The 25,704-nt window shown below is 38.9% G+C and overlaps 1 protein-coding gene across 1 annotated transcript; it reads right to left on the reverse strand.

Moving 5' to 3' along the window:
* Positions 1-7,839: 7,839 nt before the first annotated feature.
* Positions 7,840-24,865, reverse strand: LOC140827427 (presequence protease 1, chloroplastic/mitochondrial-like). Its single transcript, XM_073190097.1, is given in 20 exon segments — positions 7,840-8,063; positions 8,272-8,343; positions 8,877-9,057; positions 9,138-9,300; positions 9,386-9,650; positions 9,959-10,056; positions 10,130-10,213; positions 11,342-11,531; positions 13,208-13,335; positions 13,426-13,644; positions 13,722-13,886; positions 14,003-14,523; positions 21,371-21,461; positions 22,350-22,433; positions 23,198-23,268; positions 23,413-23,545; positions 23,632-23,806; positions 24,302-24,338; positions 24,341-24,484; positions 24,572-24,865. Coding segments are annotated over 20 exon segments (3,231 nt in total). The 5' UTR covers positions 24,840-24,865; the 3' UTR covers positions 7,840-7,921.
* Between the last annotated feature and the right edge of the window lie 839 nt (positions 24,866-25,704).

Here is a 25,704-nt window from a genome sequence, read left to right on the forward strand (position 1 = left end):
ACAAAGTCCTGTAAGTAACTTGAAGTGTGGGGATGCCTCATTTAAGGTAGAATTACCATGTTAAAATATGACACAAAATTAAGTGAATGATGGTATGTCTGGACGTATACGTAAAATACAGAATATCGTGCTAAGCCTAATCTCTAATATTGTAATCAATTTTGATTGAGTGGAATCATAAGATAACTTGATAGGTTCGTTGTAAAAAGCCTCGAATGGAAATCAAATATATATTGTCAAGAGAAATGAGCTTAAAATCTAAAAAATAAAGTTTCACAGTAGTAACGCGACCTTGTTGATTGGAGATCCCAAGATCATGGTTCAATGGGACAGTAATATTATGAGAAACTGACCAACACTCGGGAATTATTCTCTTCTCATTCCTAGGACGATGAGAGTTGTAATCTACTAATGTAGTGAGGTTAAGTATTGTAATTTTAATTATTCTTTTACCTATAAAAGGTGAAGTATGATAGGATGTTCTTAAAGAGAAGTCACTTATGTGAGTGTGAGAACGGGGCCGTCTCAAATAAATACTTATGAAACCAAGATGTGTTACATAGTCAAAACGAACCCAACATAAAAACAAAAAAAAATTATAAGGAAGTTATCGTGTAATTGTTGTTGTTTGATTTTACACAAACTGCCAAAAAGTTCAAGATATCATGTTCACTTTGTGACATAGTAAATGATGTGTTGTCGTTGTGCCACCAAACTTACATTCATACCCTTTATATAAAACTAGTGTAATGGTGAGCAGGGTCGAATCCACATGGAACGGGAGATAATTCTTTTCGAGTAGAATGCAAATAAAGGGGGGATTTTGGAATATGAATTAATAAAATACTAAACTAAATTTATCCAAGAAAATAAAATATAAATAAAATGATAATTAATCAACTAGAATAAAATGAAGAATTTAATATGAGAAAAATCTGATTCAAGGGAGTTCTACTATTTAATTATATCACTGTTCATCGGCAAATAAACAATTTATTCAAGTTGTTCCAAGCAATTAACCTTAGAATTATAGGGATAGCCGCTAAAATTCTTGTGTTTTCCTAAATTAATTGACCGAACCCAGCATCCTGTCAAAACTTATCAATAACCAACTGAGCACGATAGAGCTCCATATTAATTAAAAATAGCATTTTCGTTTTGTGAAAACAGTTAATCCTAAAATATAACAACCGAGATAGCTGCAATTGATAGATCGAGTTTCGTTGATTTATTTAGAATAAATATATTGTGATAGCACAATACATCTAATCTATGCTAATCGTGTACCAATCATTCATGACAATTACGAATCATTGAATTTATGGTGAGCAGTAGAAAATCATATATCAAATTAAATTGTCAGATTAATCGATATTCGATATTCATATAATTAAATCATAAATCGACAAATACTTGGAATAACAAGAATATTAAATCTAAGAACGAATACCTCACAGTAATAAATTAAACAGTAAAAACAACCCTTAAATCAGAATAAAACTTAGCCTAAAGTGTGGCGAGAATCGGAGGGAAATCCTTGAGCCCTTTTTTCCTTGTTCTTCACGTGAGTTGTGGTGATTGGTTGGAGAGAGAATTCTTGCTGCGTCTCCTTGATTCTTGTACGTGAATAGTAGCCTTTTTCTTTTTCTTTTTGTTCCCTATTTTTGAGAAAAGCCCATTAAACTAAAAAATAAAAACCTAATACCTAAAAATTAAAAGATACTAGAAATTATCCTCCAATATATAGAGTTTTTTTTATGGAAAAAACTCTATCTTGTATTTATTCCTTGATATAAAAATCCCTTATCCCACTAGGCAGCCAAGGAATCGTCAAAAGGCATGATCACGCCTTATGCAAAAACATCTTCTGAATTTTTCTGCTCCACGTCTTCCACTAAGATCATATCGGCAAGTTTAATTGTGATATAAAATCACCCTTTTTAGTCCAATTTTATCGCAAGAACGAAAACTTCATCCTACAATAAAATAACACAAAAATGTGTCAATTAAGCACGTTGAAAGTGGTAACAATGAGAGATATGACAACAAAAAATACCAACTATTATGATCCTATCAGTAAATCTTATATTATTCTACTAAGGAAGGTTCAAAGCAAAAAGTCACATCTCCTGATGCTATGATTTTCTGAGTAAACTCTCTTTTTGGCATCACGTGAATGCATGCATTAAATTCATTCATGTGGGAGATTGTTGGAATGTTTGAGCTTGATGAATATAAATAAAGCAAAATAAAATACAAAAAAAATCGATCATACAAGAACATTCAAATGTGCGCCTTAGAAGCTACAATAAAGTTTCTCAAGCAGCAAGGGAGTCACCTAGGTGTCTCCTCTCTGCCTTAGTACCTCCCTTGCTGCCATGGAACCGCTCCAGGGCAATGAGAGAGACACCTAGACGTCTGGTAGCGCTGTTTACCAAGAGTCATGAGTTTTCATGTCCCTTTGTCACCAAAAGGTGTCTGTTGGTCGCATTTTCGATATTTGTGACTTAAATATCGATCCATATGAATGAATTAATAATAAAGAGAGACATCATAACATCAACTTTGACATGATTAAACAAAGAAAGATAATTTACATTCATTTTGAGCTTCTTCTTCTTTCTTCTCAAAAAGAAGTTTGCTTCATTTTATGATTATGAAACTTGTGATTTATAGTATTATTATCACAAGTTAGAAGTCGTTGTATCTTGAGAAACGATTGTCATATAACGTGAGCACCATATGCGGGGAAAATTCATCTTAAAGGCAAATATTTTTCTCTCGCATCGACTTCATATTTTGTAACATGTCTTGATGAGTTTAGTTATTTCCAGGTTGCAACTCAAATGAAGGTATTAAGAATAATCCCCACCAACAGATACCAATTATAATTAAGGGAAAAATAAATAAATTATGTATTTTTTTTTGTAATTTTGGTCGTCTATGGTATCAAATTTCAGTTTGAGTTTCGCATCTTTTCATTTTTGACAATTTGAGTCATTTTTAATAAGACATGCTAATATGACACTACATATATCAGCGCTACATAAACACTATATTTGTGTTACATTTGTGACATGTTTGAAAAAATATTAAAATTGAAAAAAAAGTAATAGAATAAATCATAAAATTTAACAACATATATAATCAAAATCGTACGTGATTTTCCATGGTAACATAAACATAATTTAAATATTCCAAAAAAAATGAGTGAACAATTTTACCGAGAAAGTACAAGTTGCAAACAGGGTACAAGCATTGCATTCCATTGAAGGTAGGGTGGGTCCCCAAGAAATTTTCAAAATTTGTTCCTATATAACCCCCGAGATATAAGGTCTCCCTTTGCTGGAGCTAGACGCAAAATTTTAGTCCTTATTGTGACACGTCCTTGTAGTTTGGTCATATGTCCAAAAATATAAGCACATCATGCATGAGATTTGATGTGATCCTAGTGAAATGGGTGAGCTGAGTCGGATGCTCCACCGGATCGAATCAATAATTTATAATGTTGTTCAGGAAAATGAGCAAAGTAGATGAACTTGTGAGCTATAACTTCCACTATGACCTGCAGACAAGGAGAGGAACTCGTGAATGGGCGCCGCAGGGGTGTCCGGCGTGACCACTCCGATGCTTAAGTCAGCAGAGTACTCAAAAAATAAAACCAATGTAGCCAAGTGATGGCTGTGATATTGGTGTGAATGAATGAATGAATGTAAATGTAAAGAGAGAACCTGATATTTATAGTAGAAAAAGTAATGATGACCTCGTTCTCCGTGCTACCTACTAATTATAGTAGGGCGGCTGACTGTACCCTATATCCTGATACGTCAATTCATATACTAGTCACATCTCATCTATCTGATTTTGTCAACCCATCGGCCTGGTGTCAGAGATAGGGCAGTCACCCACACCCTATTCTGCTAGTATACTCGAGTGTGGTGCTCATATCGAGGTGGCCCGGGTAGAAAGTTCCCGGGAGATTACAAGAGCCCGGGCCTATGACTGTCCGGAGAGTAGAGCATGGGCCTTCACCTGCCCGGCTCCAGAAGAATCCATCTGCAGACTCACTCGGATTTGAGAATCCATTTGATATTCCGGGTCATCCATGACCCGGGCTCTTACAGGGGTATCATCACACATCCCTTAAATAGTCGGGTTAGAGTCATACTCGTTGTCCCGATCAGTCATGCTTGGATTCCCAAAGAGATAATCAATCTTGTTCTATAAAAGCATCGGGGGCTTCATGTCTCCTAGAAATGAGATGAAATGCCGGTCTCGTATCTCATGGACTTGAGATAAGATGCCAGAGTCTCGTGTCTCATGGACTTTAAAATAGATTGTCGGAGCCTCATATCTCCCGGACTTAGGAATGGTCGAGGTGCGGAGCCCCGAGACAGGTTTGAGAACCCTGGGCTTCTAAATAACCAAGATGCGGAGCCTTGGGCCGAGGAGCCTGTCCCAGGACTTGAGAGTGGTCGAGGTGCGGAGCCCCGAGCCAGGTTTGAGAACCCTGGGCTTATAAATAACCAAGGTGCGGAGCCTTGGCCTTCATAAATGGTCGAGGTACGGAGCCCCGAGCCAGGGTACGGATCCCTGGGCTTATAAATAACCAAGATGCGGAGCTTTGGGCCGGGGAGCATGTCCCGGGACTTGTGAATGATCGAGGTGCAGAGCCCCGAGCCAGGGTACGGATCCCTGGACTTAATAGATAACCAGGGTGCGGAGCCCTGGCCTTCATAAATGGTCGAGGTACGGAGCCCCGAGCCAGGGTACGGATCCCTGGACTTAATAGATAACAAGGGTGCGGAGCCCTGGCCTTCATAAATGGTCGAGGTACGGAGCCCCGAGCCAGGTTTGAGAATCCTGGGCTTATAAATAACCAAGGTGCGGAGCCTTGGCCTTCATAAATGGTCGAGGTACGGAGCCCCGAGCCAGGGTACGGATCCCTGGGCTTATAAATAACCAAGATGCGGAGCCTTGGGCCGGGGAGCATGTCCCAGGACTTGTGAATGATCGAGGTGCAGAGCCCCGAGCCAGGGTACGGATCCCTGAACTTAATAGATAACCAGGGTGCGGAGCCCTGGCCTTCATAAATGGTCGAGGTACGGAGCCCCGAGCCAGGGTACGGATCCCTGGACTTAATAGATAACCAGGGTGCGGAGCCCTGGCCTTCATAAATGGTCGAGGTACGGAGCCCCGAGCCAGGGTACGGATCCCTGGGCTTATAAATAACCAAGATGCGGAGCTTTGGGCCGGGGAGCATGTCCCGGGACTTGTGAATGATCGAGGTGCAGAGCCACGAGCCAGGGTACGGATCCCTGGACTTAATAGATAACCAGGGTGCGGAGCCCTGGCCTTCATAAATGGTCGAGGTACGGAGCCCTGAGCCAGGGTACGGATCCCTGGACTTAATAGATAACTAGGGTGCGGAGCCCTGGCCTTCATAAATGGTCGAGGTACGGAGCCCCGAGCCAGGGTACGGATCCCTGGACTTAATAGATAACCAGGGTGCGGAGCCCTGGCCTTCATAAATGGTCGAGGTACGGAGCCTCGAGCCAGGGTACGGATCCCTGGACTTAATAGATAACCAGGGTGCGGAGCCCTGGCCTTCATAAATGGTCGAGGTACGGAGCCCCGAGCCAGGGTACGGATCCCTGGACTTAATAGATAACCAGGGTGCGGAGCCCTGGCCTTCATAAATGGTCGAGGTACGAAGCCAGGGTGCGGAGCCCTGGCCTTCATAAATGGTCGAGGTACGGAGCCCCGAGCCAGGGTATGGATCCCTGGACTTAAAATAGGATGTCGGGGCCTCATACCTCCCGGACTTAAGATATAGTGTCGGGGCCTCGTGTCTCCCGGATTTTCAAGATTTTGCTTCTTCTGCTATATTAGTTTAAAAACCAAATTACTAACCTGGAAATATTGAATCCAAATTCATTTTCGGTAGAGTGGAACTTCTCTGGTTGAGCTAAATTAGGTGACTAATATAGCTGTATGCTAATGAGTGTATAGAAAATGTTCTTCCATGCCAATCCGGGATAGCTGCTGAGCTTTGAGCCCATATAAAACCCATATAAAATCTGAGTGCCGAGCTGGTCGGACTTGTATGTTTGCCAAGCAGAGTTGGGCTTACTGAGTGCCGAGCGTGAGGTTGGACTTAAGTTCTGAATGGAAACCATATCTACGTCTTGAACTCACTTTCCCACAGACGGGGCCAATGATGCGATCCTAGTGAAATGGGTGAGCTGGGTCGGGTGCTCCACCGGATCGAATCAATAATTTATAATGTTGTTCAGGAAAATGAGCAAAGTAGATGAACTTGTGAGCTATAGCTTCCATTATGACCTGCAGACAAGGAGAGGAACTCGTGAATGGGCGCCGGAGGGGTGTCCGGTGTGACCACTCCGATGCTTAAGTCAGCAGAGTACTCAAGCAATAAAACCAATGTAGCCAAGTGATGGCTGTGATATTGGTGTGAATGAATGAATGAATGTAAATGTAAAGAGAGAACCTGATATTTATAGTAGAAAAAGTAATGATGACCTCGTTCTCCGTGCTACCTACTAATTATAGTAGGTCGGCTGACTGTACCCTATATCCTGATACGTCAATTCATATACTAGTCACATCTCGTCTATCTGATTTTGTCAACCCATCGGCCTGGTGTCAGAGATAGGGCCGTCACCCACACCCTATTCTGCTAGTATACTCGAGTGTGGTGCTCATATCGAGGTGGCCCGGGTAGAAAGTTCCCGGGAGATTACAAGAGGCCGGGCCTATGACTGCCCGGAGAGTAGAGCATGGGCCTTCACCTGCCCGGCTCCAGAAGAATCCATCTGCAGACTCACTCGGATTTGGGAATCCATTTGATATTCCGGGTCATCCATGACCCGGGCTCTTACAGGGGTATCATCAAGATTCAATCTGCCATTCTTCAGAAATTGCAAGTGTGATGGAAAACTAAATTAATAAAAAACCAAATCTTGCCCACGCCAATTCAACACTTCTTATTTTTTAAAAATTTGAATAAAAATTCAATCAAATCTGCAAAATTGAAAGCCAAAACAAAGTAAACCAAACTAAAATATCCTGAAAAACGAGTTTGCAAATCATCGAATGTTGACGTCATAAAATATGTGAGGCTATAATGATTGGAGCCGTATATGTTAGAAGCACGGTAAGGCACATGAATATCGCGGAGTCGCGAGAGCATGGCACAAGACAAGACGAAGATCACACTCTTGATTAAAGTGACATGTCCTAAGACATGATATGATGGAATTAAAATTTTGGAAAAAAAAGTCACCATTTATAGCCAAAAATAAACTTCACAAGCTATCGAACACGACAACAAACCTTATATGAACATCTTCGATTTACAAACCATACATTTAAAGTTCGTTTAAGAGGAGCCTAAAACACATCGAAGTTGAGGCTCAACGGTTGAGGGTAAAGAGACGAACCTTGGCTCAGGTCAAGCCACAACAGCAGAGGCTAGAACCTATGCACACGCCCCGCGTGCTTTTAATAATTATGATTAAATTATACTTACAATAGATTGTTTAATCCAAGTGTATATCGGATCCCTATTAGTTAGCATCATCAGATTGTGGTTTTAGCCCATGGGGGCAGCTCCTGTGACCTAGAACCAGCTTTAAAGACAAACAATACCAGCAAGTTGATGTAACCAGCCATCTTAATAATTATAACTGGATACAACTGTATAATATCCATTACAATAACTAAAATCATATAACCTAGAATACATATTAATTTGTATAGCTAGTGCCCCCCCAAACCCGAAAAAACCTGTTGCAATATGTGAATTCCCTTAATCTGTTAAGTGAGATTTGTTCCTCAATGGTACAATTGGTTGAAACAATTGGATTAAATAGATATCCAAACATTTGAATCAATAACCTTAAAGCGCCTTCTTCACTTCAAAGAAGTTGGGACGCAACTTGTTTGCAGCATCAACGTCGCCTGGAGATGCAACAGCAACCACAACACCTTTGTCCTTGACCATCTCTATGAAGTCAGCAAAGTCCTTGAAATCATTCAACCTAAGGAAAAGAAAATGAAGTGGGTCAAAAAAGCTTGTCTGTGCATCTAGTAGATTGAGGAAATGAAAGAATAGAGAAACTATTAAGTTTTCTACTGGCTAAGAGCAATAGAATGATGAATCACAATGGAAGGATTTTACACGTTTGAGTTATTGCTACAAAATATTATCTGCTATGATGGCATTTGCTTACTGTAGAAGATAAGTACCTGGTTGACAAAATTTCTTCTCGTCTCATTTGCCTCTCCTCCTCAGTGACTCCTAATAAGTATCTCATTAAACTGAAGAGCAAAGTGAATTTTTTTTTATCAAAGTTCATGGTCCAGACAGCATATCAAATACTAAGCACGAGAACACTGAATAAAACTTACTTCATATCATTCATGATAATACTAGAATCAAAACACCAAGGCAACATGGAAGGAAAAGACTAATAGGGGCCTACAAGCTTGACCGAAGGTAAGGGTGAAGATGTGGAAGGAACTATTTGCCAAGATTTCAAGTTCTTATTTGAATGCAATGCAGCCCCAATTGCTTGGGATGGCTTTTTCAAAATTTAATTGGTTGATTGGTCTTTGGAACTATGAAGGATAATGGTGAAAATATTATAAACAATTTGGACTTCTTCAACAAACAAAACTAAATACGTCCTGAAATTATGATAATGTTGAAGGCCCCCAAGTCTTTTAGTATCAGATTTTCACAAGGGAAATGTATGTGTGCGTGTTATTGAAGTATGGTAAAGTCCTCTCTTGAACACCTCTAACATACGGAGAGTAATGGATCCGAAGGCAATGGACTGCGATTCACTTACCTGCTGTATCCCTTCGCATCAGGTAGCTGATAGGAATCAACATCTCCAATGGTCCCGATAATAGCCTTAGTGAGAGCATCATCATCCATTTCAAGTTCTTTCAGAAAATTGCTCGTTCCATCATAAACATCAAGAGTCTCCAACAAGTTGGGGTCTCTGTAGGACAAGTATGAAAACACACCTAAACAGAAAACTAAACGGTGAGGTAGCAGGATATTAGCAATGGTGTAAACTTACGAACAAAGGAACTTAAAATTTCACCTGAGTGAGTGTCAAAATCACAAAATCCTCCATAAGCTCCACCACTAACTCGAACACGGTCCCACAACCATGTGTTGTTTAAGTACTTGGAGATAACATATGCACTGCCTTTAAGTTTATAGCCAGTATCAAAAAGGTTAGCTGCTTTTCCAACATAATTGACCTGCACATACAAACATCTTGGCTTAATTAAGTAATCTAAGTACACACAAAGAAAAAAAATCAATCAAAATATAATATCTACTAACCTGAGTGGGTACCACAATTGCTTCATTTGTGGGGGAGAGTCTAGAGCTCAAAGGAATCGAACCAACTGGGGAAGTGTTTGGAAGCATATCAAGAAAATTACTAATATGCTTCTCCGAGTTCTTAAGGTTTTTTCCATCAGCAGTCAAATTTATTAGGCATCCGTTTTTCGAAATCAAGGTTTTGCGTATCTCCTCAAGCGAAGCAGATATTTCTGGCCAGTCTTCAGCAACTTTTTTTTCAAGAGCTTGTAAAAATTCCAAATAACTGCAAGATGCCAAGGCAACAGTAATTAGGGGCTTCTGAAACTTCCAGAATATGAACCACGGGTATAACGTCGAAAAGTGCAGGAGTTCATGTTATGGTTTCAAATGCAATAGTGACCGGCGAAATGAACTGTCATGAGCACAACTCACTATTTTTAAAAAGCAACATAAAAATATTGATAGAATAGGATAGCCAGCACAAATTTATTGGTGCACAGCCGGTCACAAATGCATCTCGTGTATTTCATGATATGGCATGCTTGCCAAATTTCAGACACTGGGAAATTCAAGCACTACAGATTGTCCGACCTGAGGCCGCCCATTTGTTCAGATATCCAACCAGCAACATTGAGCTTTGCATCCATTCTTGCAGCCGCAATGCCATGCCCACTGCCTCTTAGACGATTCTGAAAATTGAGTAATCGAAACCACTTAGCCAAACAACGCAATTAGTGAAATTGGGCAGAGTTCAAAGAATACCTCCATTCTTGCTTTGCTTTGAGAAACAAACTGCTTAAAGCGCTTTTGATCTGTAAGTTGAACATCTTGAAGAACACAGTTGACCTAAACTTGACAATTAGAATGTAGTCACAAATCATTCTCCCACAGTTGTTCAGAGAGTGGAACAAGAAAGAACAAATGGTGATGTTTTCATCCCAAGTTCCAATGTAATTTGAATTTGAGTATAATGAAAGGGGGATAGAATTAAAATTGAGAACCAAGAGTAGAAGACAAAACAATAAAATCATGTGTATGAAGGGACAACAGTCGTATATATTTAAAATAAACTCAAACATGATACACATTAGGTAGCTTGATCAAGTATACAATTTTCCTCGCTTACTGTTGAAATTAAACATCATTAGAATGACTTGTACGGTGTAAATTATGGCATGTACATAATATTGAGATGAGTATATGATGAGGCAGAACTATGAGATAGTATCGTACTTCATAATCAGTTATCTCTAATAGCTAAATGACATGGCGTCTCAACAGGTTGAAAGCTCCAGGCAAGAAACAAGGGTTTGCATGCTTCATTTGTAGAAGAATTAGATACACAGCCAAACTAAAAAGGCAAGAGCCAAATGCACTCTCTAAAGAGGATGATGCGAGTAATTTCTGAACACCTTAAAATAAAAAAATATAAAATACTAGGAAATAATAAATGCAAAGAGAAAACAAAGATACAAGAATCCAAAATATTTTTCACAAAAACTACAACACCCAAACCAAAGAGATGCAAAAAAATTATATAACAGGGAAGACAGGTTTGATGTCCACAAATTGAGCTTGAAGATGTTTATTCAACAGAAGAAAGAAACAAACTATAAACTAATAATTCGAAATACTCTTTCATGATTTTGCTTTTGAAAGGGATACATGTAATCAGAGACCAGGTTAAAACAAGGTGCGATAATTGAAAGGAACTGAAACTTCTTTTCTACTTATTACAGGAAATTGTTTGCAGGAGAAGATAAGAACGAAAAAAGGGCAGATAAGGAGAGATGTTATACAATGCAGACTAAATACAAACAAATAATAATGACAAAAAAGCAAACAGATTCTGCAGATGAATTGATTATCGCGAGATTTTGTTACAAACTCTCCAACAATAGGACAAATGATGTCTTCGAGGATGTTCAAATATCTAAATATCATACAAATGCTGTAAAGAAATCACCGACTTACAAGGTTAAACAAATCTTCGGAACGTTCAGACATAGCTTTGCCTCGAACAATTATATGGCTGCAAGGATCCTTCTTATCCCGCACAGATGATGTGAATGGATACACCGAAATGCCACCAGTTTTTCTTCCAATTAATTGATTCAGTTGTACAAACTCCATGTCTTTAGTCCCCATCTCCAGCAGTGACTGGCTGTTGACATATTTTGACATTTCATGAAACTAGCAGCAGCCTAATTCCCTTGATTTAAAAAATATGGCGAAAGTCATCGTGATCCACTATGAATGCATATAAAAAACAAGTGCTTGTGATACTCCAACCAACACTCCAACAGATTGTCCATGGCCGCAAGCATGGGCGGAGGTAGCTCAAGCCCAGTGTGGGCAGACACACACACACACACACACAGATATATATATATATATATATAATTTTTAGACTCAAAATTTTAAATTTTTATATGCTGATATTACATGTCTAGTTCTCCACACTAAACCTAAAAAACAAAAAATTTGTTACCTTAATAATTTTTAGACCCAAATTTTAGACTTAAATTTTTAAATTTTTACTTACTATCACTGCCCAGATAGACATTATATAACATTATGTACTGTGAATTTTCATATGAGTCACGAGCTTCATACATTTTGATTAACAATCATTCTAATTCACATTCCTTACACTTTCATCTCTCATTTTCTCTACAAAATCCAGAATCTCACCAAATTTTATGTTCACCTTTTTCCTTTAATGTTCTTCGATCATTCAATTGTTTCAAAAATTTGTGTTTCTTTTGCAATCAGGAATAAATTCATGTATATTTTTCGACTTTAGAGTTTATATTTTCTATCAAATTTTGTTTTGATTGTGGGTTCTGTACGTGTTATTCTCCGTCATTTTTCCGGGGTTTCCCATCATGCAACAGGTGATTTTGGCTGTGTATAGCTTATGTTCGAATCTTAGGACACATCTTTGACAACCCATGCCCTTTTTTTGCTTTATTAATTATAGTATATTATTGCTTACATTGAACCAAGATCTGGCTCCGCCCCTGACTACAAGCGATGGTTACAAAAATAACAGTTGACAAGGCATAAACACAACTTGAAGCATGCAAAGTTGAAATCTAGCAATAATATACGAATAGAAGAATACACTTCCAAGATCAAAAGAATGCAGAACTAACAAAAAATGGAAAACAAACTAACCATTCATACAGTAATGCCACAAAAGATTCTGTATCCTCAAGACTTATGAGCTTTAAGATGCAGTGAAGACTCAAGTCAAGCCACAAAGAAAAGCATATGTAGCATCAGATGGGAGGGGAAAAAAGATACTGGGCTTAGAGTCTTGGCTATGAGAATTCTTACCGCGGAAATAGAATATAAATTTCGGCCAGCTGTATGTAACATGGAATGAGGGTCCAGGGACGTCAATGAATTTATAGAATTGAAAAAGATCTTGAAGACGAGAAAGCTATGTAATATTCCTAACAATTTCCAAATGCTTTTGAACAGGTCCTTAATGATCAGATGGTATACATGAACCTGGAATGATAATAGGTGATTTTGGAGATATTAAGACAAAAGATACTGCAAGCTTAGTTAACAGTTTAGCTCATGGTCCGGCTGTGTGCATGCCTACTGGTATGCCAATGTGCATGCGAGTGTCTAACAAGAGGAGGCACAGAGGTAAGTGGGAGTACTGGTCTATGTCAATAAATTTTAATTTCCAGTTTCGAGGGTATCCATGGATGGTTATCATAACGCCAGTACAACAGGGACAAGAAGCGATGATACTGAAGATTTTAGAAATATATTATAATACATTTGGTAGTTGAACAGTTCCAGAAGTAATTGCTATCTCACCAGAATAATGGTACCAAAGGAAGAAGCTCTTGCTTCAAAGAGCTCATATTGAAAACAACTTCAGCGTATAGAACATCATTTGTGAAGAGGTCATGCTGCAACACTTTTATCCCATTAATATCACCAACCTACAATAACAACAAATTACTGTATCTCAGAATTTAAAAATAAGAACTTTATCTGAAGAAAAAAATTTAGTATTGTCATAATCTCATCACCTCGGTAGGAATGTGAATAGGTTTTTTAGGAATGTCTTGCAACGAAAGGCTAGGTACACATTTCAGTGCTTCTGGTGGGTCAGGAGTCTCCTGTTTCAACTTAAGTTCATGTGTTGCACGTGCCAATTCAGCAAGATCCTCTGGTGTCATGCTAGCTTTCACCTTTTCAAGGTTTTCTTTCTCAATTGCTTCATCGTAGGAAGCCTTCTCTGGGTCAGGCTGTTTATTACATGAATTAACATACAAACAGCCATATTGCATTGTATTCAACAAACATTGGTAGGTGAAAAAAGTACCTGCATTTCAATAGTTGCAAGATGCGGGTTATTTAAAATGAATTTTTCTATCAAAGGAGCAAAGACTGCTTTGGGGCCTTCCTTGGCTATTCTAGCTTTCAATGCCTTCAAAGGTTCTTGATATTTCAGTGGCTCAAATGGATCCATATCGTAAATCCATTTCCCCTATCATATAAGAAGTCCCGAAAAGAACACTTAGACTCGATGGATACAAAGAAAAAGAAAGGGACATCAGAGGATCCATGTCGGTGAAATTTCAATAACAAAATAGCATTTCTTACAACAGAACGAAGCATCAGAGCTAAGCCACGAGGAAATGATCCGGTATTGTTTTCTCTGAGAGAAAACTCAATTGTATTCATTGATGCCTCCACTGCATCAGAATCAAAGCCTTCATCTGCGAGTTTTTTTAGTGTACTCATGATTAATTCTTCTACTTTTTGAATGTCATCTTCTGATACACCTTTTAATCCTATACTAAACTGAGGTTGAAGAAGCTCATCTTGAACCCCACCGCCAACAATAGCTTCTCCTAGACCACTCTCTAGTAAAATTTTTCTCAAAGGAGAAGCAGGAGTTCCCATCATTAAATGATCAAGAAAACCCACGGCCAATTCAGTTTCCAAGTCTAAAGGCGTCTCAGAGAGTAGCCAATTAAGGCACACCATATGCTTTTTTTTTGCGTCAACAGCTTCACTAGCAGGATATTTCTCAATAACCCTAATGGGTTCTGAGAACAGTTTCTGAGAATCAATTTTTGATTCCTCTGGAGCTGAATTTGCTTCAAACATATCTAGGTATTCTGCATGTAAAACATGAAAGAAGTGCACAAAGCATAAAAAAATTATAAGTTAAGCAGCAAATCAATAAAAGTTTAAAATATGGCACAACTTAGATAACTCCCCAAATAGCTTAGAAAATACATCTATTAACTAACCAATTAAATGATTGAATGGACTTTACCCCCAAGATTTTCAAGCAAAGACTTTGAACCAGGATTTCCATAAAGATCCGAAGGATATAAAACATTCTATTTTATCGGAGTATACAACCTTCTGAAAGAAAAGGTCACATTTTTTTTTGATAGAAAACTATTATATTAGAATAATATCTCTGAGTTACAATAAAATGAGGATAAGTAATCCTCTTTGAGCTAACTGCTTTACTAACTTAACCTAATAGAAATGAACTTGACACTAATGGTGTTGCAATACAAACTTCCAATCTCGAACCAAATCACTTATACATAGATGACTAAATTCTCTCAATCTTGTCGTCCATATTGCCATCCTGAATTTTACTTTGTCCCATACTTGCTCAGCCGCTTCATGGTGGTCTTCAAAAATTCTCCTATTCCTCTCGAGCCATAATGACCAAAATACGCAGTGAACAATCATAACCCAAAAATCATTAAGTGAAGATGGTAATGGGCAATCAAAATCATCATGTAACAGCTCTCTAGCAAAGTTAGGAAATGCCCATTGAATTCCCATTTCCCTCTGAACTTTTATCCAAATGCAGCGTGTAAATGGGCAATGCAGCAGTATATGGTCCTGGTTTTCTTCATCTTGCCTACATAAACAGCACCATTGAGGCATTAGAACGCAACTCCCCCATCTTTTCTGCACGTTGTCACAAGTAGACAACTTCCCCAGAGCAACGATCCACGAGAAAATCTTGATCTTTTGTGGGACATTTACTTTCCAAATGTTTTTGAAGCAATCAAATGTTTGAAAAGCAGAATCTGGGAAGAAAGAGTTATAGAAAGATTTGACAGAGAACAACCCCGAGGAATCCCCCAACCAGACTCTACGATCCCCCAAACCCAACCGCAACGTGACTCCATCTAAGACACCTAACAAAATTGTGAACTCTTGTAACTCTTCATCAGACAGATCTCTCCTAAACCTTACATCCCAAGTATAAGAAGACACAACCCCATTGTTTGCGATTTGAATATAATGGCTGATAGGCTTATTAATTAAGATACAAATACGAAACAGTGATGGAAATTTGGTTTTGAATGACTCCCCTCCCTCCCAAACATCCTCCCAAAATCTAATGATGTTTCCCTGATTTGGCAATACTCTAGTAAGTTGATGAAAAGCCCGGTAAGACCTAGAAATGAATTTCCAAGGACTTTTGAACGTTGATCTCTCCGCCAATCCCAAGTCCCACCCATTATCCTGTAATCCGTATTTGCTTTTGATAACATTTTTCCACAACGCCTCCTTCTCTAACGAACCTCTCCACCACCATTTTCCAAGAAGAGCCTTATTTCTAAGACCGATATTCCCCAATCCCAAACCTCCCTTTTCTTTTGGTTTGCACACCTGCTTCCAACCTATCACATGACAATGTCTATCTCCTTCATCACCATCCCACAGGAAGTTCCTCATCAACCTTTCCATTTTTGCCGCCACTTGTTTCGGAACTTTGAAGAGGGACATGAAATAAGATGGCATGGCGCAAAGAACCGAATGTATCAAAATAAGGCGGCCACCTCTGGATAGAAAGGCTTTTTTCCAGCTTACTAATTTCTTAGCCATCTTTGAAGTCACGGGCTCCCAAAACTCCAACTTGTTCGGATTTCCCCCCAACGGCAGACCTAAATACTTAATGGGCCATGATCCTTGAACCCCTCCGAATGATGCAGCCATTTCCGCCACCTCTTCATCCACAAAATTCAGACCAAGCACGACACTCTTACCCATGTTTATTTTCAGCCCTGATTTCATTGAAAAAGTTTTGAGTATGTTTATTATCTTCGTCACATCATTATCCGAATCCATAAAGAACAGAGCATCGTCTGCGAACTGTAAGTGTGAAATTTCCAGCTTGTCTTTTCCAATTTGGAAACCTTTAACCTCTTTATCTTCCCTAGCCTTATCCACCATTCTTCCCAACACATCGGCCACAATATTGAATAGAAAAGGTGATAATGGGTCGCCTTGTCTAAGCCCTTTTTCCCCTCTGATTTTCCCACACGTTCTCCCATTCACAAATATAGAGAAAGATACATTAGAAATACATCATCTAATCCACCTCCTCCACCTCTCGCCAAATCCCTTGTGTAGTAGAGCATAGTCCAAGAATTGCCAATCCACATTATCATACGCTTTTTCTAAATCAACTTTTAGCACCCAACCCCTCTTTTTCTTTTTACGGTATTCATCCATCATTTCGTTCGCAATGAGACAACAGTCGAGTATCTGCCTTCCTTTGATAAAAGCACACTGGTTATCCGCAATGGTGTTAGCCACAACCTTTTTCAATCTGTGAACCAAAACCTTTGCCAAAATTTTGTACAAACTTGTAACCAAGCTTATTGGTCGGAAGTCCTTAATCTTTGTAGCATCATTTTTCTTAGGAATGAGACATATATAAGTCTCATTTGTGATTCCATTCACAACCCCTGTTTCAAAGAACTCCGCAAACACTTTTAACACATCCAATCGCACCGTGTCCCAATTTTTCTGAAAAAATTCCAAAGTGAATCCATCTGGCCCTGGCGCTTTTGATCCATCGCAACTGAACAATGCCTCTCTAATTTCTTTCTCCTCAAAAGTATTTTCCAACTCATCAGCTTCGACTCTCGTAATCGGTTTCCAATCCAGACCCTCAATACCCAACCCCAAGTCACTTGATAACCCCCCTTCCCCTTCTGCCTTCGTGAACAATTTCTTATAAAAGCTTACAATTTCATTCTCAATCTGTTTTTCATCTGTAAGAATGCTTCCATCTTCCACTTCCACTCTCTCAATCAGTGCCCTACTCCTTCTGTTATTCAACACTGCATGGAAGAACTTCGTATTTTGGTCCCCTTGTTGTAACCATTTAACTCTTGCTTTTTGGCTATGAATCTGAAAACTTGTAATTGACGCCTTTTCCAGCTCACATTTAACCAGCCTCCTCTCATCATTCAACTCCTCTGACCAATTTCCAGCTGCCTCAAGCCCATCTAGTTGATTAATTTTGTAGGTCAACTCTTGGATTTTTACCCGGGAATCTCCAAACACTGTCTTGTTCCATTCGGAGACTTCTTTTTTCATCAATTTCAGCTTTTGCATGAATTTATAGCCTTCCCACCCCTGAACACCCTCTTTGTTCCACCACAGCTTTACTAATTGTGTGAATTGTCGATGAGACAGCCATGCATTTTCGAATCTGAATGGTGCTGGACCCCATCGACGTTTAGTTGTGTCTAGCAAGATAGGGCAGTGATCCGAGGTGAGTCGAGGGAGCACCGTGTGTCTGAAGTTAGGAAATATCTGCCTCCATCCTTTGGAAAATAGAAATCTGTCCAACCTACTACAAATTGGTGTAGATCTGAAGTTGGACCAGGTGAATTTGGCATTGAGCAGCGGTGGGTCAACAAGCTCCAACTCCTCTAACAAAGCATCGAAACATGACATACTTGTGGTTACAGAATTGCTATTCAGTTTTTCTCCCAAATTCCGCACCACATTGAAGTCGCCTCCGAGACACCACTGATCACCGCATATTACTTTCAACCTCGCTAATTCATCCCAAAACAATTCTCGGAACCTCGGCTTTACAGGCCCATAAATGGCCGAAAACCACCAACTTATTTCATCAGTCTTTGAAATCTCAATTGAAACCGAGAATTCCCCAATCAGATTGTTGTGGACCTTCACTATTCTAGGATCCCACATAACAAGAATTCCTCCCGACCTACCAGCCGAAGGCAAGCAAACCCAGTCAACAAATCTCGATCTCCAAACACTGCCCACGAATTTATTGTCTATTTTTTCACGTTTTGTCTCCACAAGAATCACAATATCCGGCCTTTCCTTTTGAATTACTGATCGAACAAGTTGTCTTCTCCTCATTGCCCCCCCTCCTCTAATATTCCAAGCGAAAATCTTCATCTAAAACCTTTTGGACCCCTCGAAGTGTTTCCTCTTTCATAACTTATTCCGCATTGAAGTCTGATCAACTCCCTCTTCAATCGACTTTTCTGTGGTTTTTCTTTGTCTCCACCTTTATCAATTAAACCCACCCCCGCATCTTGTTCTGCTGACACTTCATTGTCCTCCCCCACTTTCGGCGCTGATAATTCTCTGATGTTACAGGGCTTTTCATCAACTTTTCCTACCCCACTCCCTACAAGACCCTTATCCTCACCCAAGACACTGAAAGGGGATGACAAAATGGAATTTAACGATACATAATGATATAGAAGAGGTGAATGCTTACCATGCAGTACCTGTCCCACTAAAGGTCTTTCAATTTCTCGTAAAACATCGTCTGAGTTGGTATTTGAACCATTTGGATTTCTGTGCAACGCGTCCAAATCTGCAACGTAATCTTCCACCTGTACTTCATTTGGGATGAACCTCGTAGACTTTGGAGTTGAGAACAAGTCATCCAATTCTGCCGCAGCGTCTTCGAAAGAGTCATTTTTGTTAGAACTGGTATACCCAACACTTTCTGACTCACTGGAGTCATGCTCCTCTTCTAACAAGTCGTCTTGAGAATCTTCAAATTACATGTCCTCAAAATCATCCCTGTACGCACCTTCGTCTTTGCTGCACAAATCCTTGCTATGAATTTTCTGAGTCAGGCTGTCCGGAACAACCTGTGATACAATACCCTCAAATTCATTTGAATTTCTTTTTCGGCGGTATGTCTTCCAGAACTGATCCGGTGTGGTGTTAAGCAATCCAACTTCGGGCCGTTTATCAACATCCACAGAATGTTGGTTGTTTGTGGATCCGATAGAGGATGTTGTAAACTTTGTTACATCTTTAGGATCAATATTCCTTAATATTTTCTGCACCTTTCCTTCGCACTTCTGTTCAGTTGAATCGGATTTTGTTACTGACTTACTACCTGAGCCTTTCGAAGACCTTTGCCCCTGAGTTTCATGTAAGCTGCCTCTCCCACTTTTTTGACCGAAAGTTTGACTTGATTCCACACCATACAAGACTTGCATCTGGGGTTCCCTCGTAGTTGATTTTCCTTTGTTTTGATTCTTTTCTCCATCTTCAGTCCTTGCAAGAGTGTTGTAAATGTTATTATTTCCCCAACCCGCCAAAATCTTTTTTCCATTTACCACTACTTGAGCATATGACTGCTTTTCATACTCTTCATAACCCTTTGAGTCAAAAGTTTCGACCCTAATTCTGATCTCTGTAGGTCCACCTACCAATGGAATGATCATCTTAGTCGGAATGAATCCACCTTCAGTGCCCTTCACCTTGATCCTCGCTGCTCCGATCATTCGGAAATGTAATGTATCAGGGCTAATGGCCAACAGTCCCCCACAACGATCCCCAATAATTTTAAACGTATATGGCGACCATAGATCCCAAGGTAAACCTCTTATCCAAATCCAGCTATTGCAGCAACTCTCCACCGAGTCCAATGTGTTGATATCTTTGGACCACTGTTGAAATTCCAACTGCACTCTTGATTCGAAGTATCCTTTCTTCAAATTGATATAGTACGTGTACTCTTCCGCATTATATGGCCACCATAACGCTTTATTGGCTTGAAAAGGATATAGCTTAATGTTTCTGGTCGTAGCCTTCCGGAGAACCTCTTCAACAAGACTCCACTTAGATGTTGCTTTGTCTCTGGTAATGATGATGGCTTCGTTCCAATTCTTGTGACCTAGCTGCACTCTACTTTCGTCCACATCTGCCCTAAGTTCTTCCTTGCAATTCCTCTCCCCCAAACCCATCTTTTGATAATTAGTGCAGGTATTGATTTGATTTTTTTCTTGAACGGGTATTTGCCGAGTAGCCTCCCTCTGAAATTCTCCCAGTAGTAGCTTATCCATTGCCTTCGTCACTCTAATCCACCCACTTGCATTAACGCCACTTGGTACAATAGTAGTGAGCTTTTTCCCTTGCTTGTTGAACTTAGACAGTTCAATGAATCTCCCGCGCTTGTTTTCAAAACTCTGGATTATGAAAACCGCATTCCTGCCTCTGAGGCGGCGAAAAGACGAGCCTGCTTGCTTTGAGTAAATATATTCTCCGAAAACAGAGTTAATCCACCGTGCCTCTTCGCGATGAAAATCCAGCATATAGCAAGCATTCCTTGTTTTTTCTGACCACCAAATGGATCTACCGTCCGAGCTCAATCTCAAGGTAAATAATTTAAAATCGATCCTAATCGTCTCGTCCCCGATATGTGACCGTGATGTGATAAGTCCATCCCTGAAATTCCTGCTGATGTTAACCGTCATCGCGGCCCAAGGTTAATGGGTCGTTTTTTAAACTGAAAACGCGTATCTGACGATAGATCGGCGAACGGCCGGAGAAGACTACCGGAAATTATGGCAATACGTCGGATAAAGAAGGGCGACGAGTGGAGATCGGTGAAGGACCTGGAACGAGATTGCAACAGCTAAAGGGGGAAGAGAGCATTTTCAAATTTTTCTCTCTCTAACCTGTCCCTTATACTCCTGAAAAAAAAGGTCACATAGACTAATGCATAACAGCACATGCATATAGATATCACTAAAACCCAGCTAGATATGAGAAAGATCTTAGAGCAAAATATCAACACGAAACCCTAGAAAGTTTTCCTGGTCTTTTAGAAGTTGGTGATATATTCTCTTGGAAATTTCAAATTGTATAAAATATTGAAAAATAAAATAAAATAAAACTGCACACCGCTTAAAATTTGTAGACGTTCGGTGGGATCATCGTCACCATAAAACCATATCCTGGCATTGCTGGGATGGTAATATTTACGATGGAACTCCTGCAGATAAAACAAATCAGAACCTTCACCGTGATGACACAGGATAATGTGCAAAACTTCAGATAATTGAATATGGGATATAGATATGGTATATAATAAAGAAAGCAAGTAACTTCACTCAATATTCCATAATGCATTGGAAGGGGTGAAATTATGATTCTTAAATAATAAAAAAATTGAGAATTAGCACAAGTTTGACGAAAAGGCATCTAAATCCTATGCACAGTTGGGTATGATTTATTTATTTTTAGTAGAGAAAAATACATCTTAAAAAATTCAGTAACAAAGGATAATACCAATGCATGTTAACCTACATTACATATCAAGTGAACTACTTCATAAAGTTAATGTAGGACAAAAGAAAACGATAACACATTTTAATACAGAACTACTTAGTAAACTTGTATGCATTTATCTTCACATGGGTACAACTGTCGTGACGTCTGCACACAATATATGAACACGCGGCCACATTTCTACAGACTATCTTGCTTGAATAAAACTACGAGTCACGCTACAACAATGCTACAGGGTATTGATACTTTTTTTATATCAAGATACCGTGATACTTTTTTGCTTATCAAGACACCGTCCGAGGAATTTCCAATGCAGAAATAGACTTTGGTCCTGGTTCAGGTATATCTTGCGATAGAAAAAGTTCTTACAATCCATAAAAACAATTTTGTGGTGGAAATAAAAACTTGGGTATGCTTGATGCTGTGGAGGTGAAGATTCTAATTCTTTATATATTCCATTTTATAGAGCTTTTAACAAACAAATTAATTCAGTCAATATGAATGACAAGGAAACACAGCCAAAGAAGCATCACTTGAACAAGCCATAAAAATAAAAGTTGTACAAAAAAAAATGAGCGCACAACCAACCAACCTTGAATTCCTCAAAAGTAAGTTTAGGAATGACTTGTGGATCGCCACCACTATCGACGCCATATGCATTGTCAGGAAAAAGTGCCTACAAAGATTTACTAAAGCAATTAACACCATCACCACTTGTTTGGTGTACACTTTAAAAAAACGTAAAGGAAAATAGAAGCAAAACTCGGGCTAGGCGACCGCCTAGGCGCTAGGTGCAGCCCGATCGCGCTAAAAGGTGCTAGGCAGCAAGGGCGCCTAGACGGTCCTAAGTGTTCAGAGTTTTTTTGGGAATTTTTGTTTAGCTTTTAATTTTTGAAAGCCCAATTAAAACAGAACATGACATAAAAGAAAGATTTATAAGTTTCTGCTTTTAATTATTTGGAATTGAAAGCCAATTAAAACCACGATTTGCTGGCTTGCGTTTACCCTAGTACACCACTCTTATGTTCTTTATCTTCTTACTTCTGCACATATAAAAAAATCGAACCAAACCCTAAAGGTAATTTTTTTCTTTATTTTGATTTCTCTTGCATGCTTATTATTTTGACCCGCCTTAAGTAGAAAAGGCAGGAGGAATGAACCAGGTGTTAATTTGATGTTAACAAAGTTTGGACTGAAATTTATTCTAAAAACAATTTACAAGTCTCTTGATACGGTGGAATCCGCCTAGCAGCGTCTAGTCCCAGGCGATCTAGGCTCTAGGTGATGGTTTGGCATACGACTAGAGCTTAGAGAAATTTAGAATTTTGCAGAAGCACATCAACTATTTTTTTAAATATTGAAACCACACATAAACATAAGTTAAAATAATATGGTACACACAATTCTACGCAAATCAATCCCATATGAAATTAAGCTTGCCTGTTGGGAAGCACGGCCCAGTATACTGTCTGGCTGAGAATAGACACCTTTCATCTCATTGAAAACAACTCCTGGAATAAAACAAATATCAGCAACGTAAATATAGCAAGCCTACATATATATAGACAAATCATCTAGACACAGATCGGGAATGGGACACACTGGATACTGGCACTTAATCCAAGATGATAAATTGTTTTGTTTTAACGACCAACCTTTATAAGTTATGTCCTCCGAGGGGTCATTCAGTTCATAATGCCAACCTTCCTGCTGAAATGTCTTTATGTCATTTACACATTTAGGGAAAAAGACCGCATCTAAGTATACGTCGACCAAGTTATAGAAGTCCTGTGTTAAAACAGCAGCCGTATGTTAGTTTAAGCAAAAATTTAGAGAAAATTTTCCGACTTTTCAATAGAATCTAATTAAAAGACCTTTGTGTTTGTTGAAGCGACAGGATAGCAGGTCCTATCTGGATAGGTAAAAGCATTCAAAAATGTGTGCAAGCTCCCTTTCAACAACTCGACAAAGGGTTCTTTCAACGGATACTTTCTTGAACCACACAACACACTGTGTTCCAAAATGTGAGGGATTCCTGTCGAATCTTTTCTGGAATAACAAATTGGCAGTAACCTCATTAGAAACTCAAAACAACCTTAGAAAAGAAATCTGGACAGGTGATAACTATAACACAAACAAGGTAAACTAACTGTTACAATTGCTATAGCTTAAAAAAACGACATCTGATACCGATATTGCAAGCAGGTAAGATTTAAATATAAATACTACAATGAACCAATCTCCATCCAAGTTTAAATGCTCGCAATCGAATTTAGAGTGAATTTCACGTATAAGCAGATAAAATATGATTCATAATGCAACAACAAACCCCCTAGATAAAGTTCGAATATTTTCACTTGAACTACTTCCCAAAAAGTAACTTTCAAATATCTTTCCGACTCGATTCAGCACGTGATTACAAAAAACAACTTAAACTCATACTCTCCAAGAAGGGAAAACTCCAGTTCAATATAAAATATCAGCAGACAAGTTATCAAAAGAACCGAGATTAAATTGTTATCAGTGATAGGTGTAAACACTTACGGAGGAGTCCGGAAAACGATGCCAAAAACTTTATTTCATCCTCGTTGGATACAGACATAATCTCAGCCACAGTCTTCTTGTGCTTGTACAACACTGCTCTTGATTTACACTCCTCAATAAACTCCTCCGACACCTTCTCAAAACCAAGCTTCTCCGCCACGGAATCATCAGCTCCCAAAGCCTCTGAAGACTCACACACGGATAAAACAAGTCAAAACAACAATCAAACTCAACTAAAATCTTCAAACAACAAACACACCAACTTACAACCTGGAGCTGACTGAGGATTCGACGTTGCAACTGCTTGAACGGAGAAATTAGAGAAGTGTTTCTTCAAATGAAGAGATGGGCGAGAGGCGGCGGAGACGAGTCCGATATGGCGGCGGAAGAGCGAGCTATGGCCAATGTTGGGGATCAAACGGTGCCTTTTCGGAAGACGGAAGAGGCGGTGAGTGGAGCGGGAGAAGAATCTAGCAGATACGAGCACAGATGAAGAAGATGAACAGGAAATTGTGCGTAGCAGCGTCGCTCTCTCCATTGCTGCTTGAGGAGAAATCAAATGAGCGACATCAATATCTTCCATATATATAGACACACACACCCAAAAATACGATGCTCTATTGGAATTTAATTAAACAGTTAATTGCCTTTAGATCCCTAAGCAAACGTTTAACTTTGTTTTCGGTCTCTAGATCAGAAATATTTTGTTCTCACTTACTTTTGTCCAAAATATCGTTTCGCCCTCATTTTTTATTTAAACTTATTAATATCCTTTTTTATTTTTTATTTATAATCCTTGCATTTAATTCTCTTGAATTGACGAAGACAAAATGTATTATGCAATTCCGACTATGAGTGGGGAAAAATACCGAATTTTTGGTATACAGAAGTTATCGTACCGAAAAATACCGAATTTATCGAAATTTTGGTATACCGAAATTTTCGGTACGGTATGGTGACGATGCCTAAATATTCGGTACAATAACGGTATGAAATTTGAAATTTTCGGTATATACCGAAATAATATACATAAATTAAAAATATATATAATATTTAAATAATAAAGTTTAATTTTTAAAAAATATAATATATTTTTTGGTATAAAACGATATATATCGATACCATACCAAAATAAAGAATTTAACTTCTGTTTGAACTCATCATGTTGAAATAGTCCAAATCAAAGTTCAATGAAGCAACTCGACTAATAATTGAGAATTTAAACTATTGAGAAGTCTTATCTTTGTCGTCTAACCTTACATCTAGCTAGATGACTGGATGTTGAGCCTCGACTTGTTAAAAAGCTGACAGGTTTCAGAAATCACAGGACCTCAGACATTGTTGCAAAGATAGCTGATGAAGAAGTCGCACATGTTGTGGTTGAAGTTTATTAGTGTTTATTG

This window comes from Primulina eburnea, chromosome 1 (assembly GCF_022965805.1).
Source record: "Primulina eburnea isolate SZY01 chromosome 1, ASM2296580v1, whole genome shotgun sequence".
Classification (NCBI taxonomy): domain Eukaryota; kingdom Viridiplantae; phylum Streptophyta; class Magnoliopsida; order Lamiales; family Gesneriaceae; genus Primulina; species Primulina eburnea.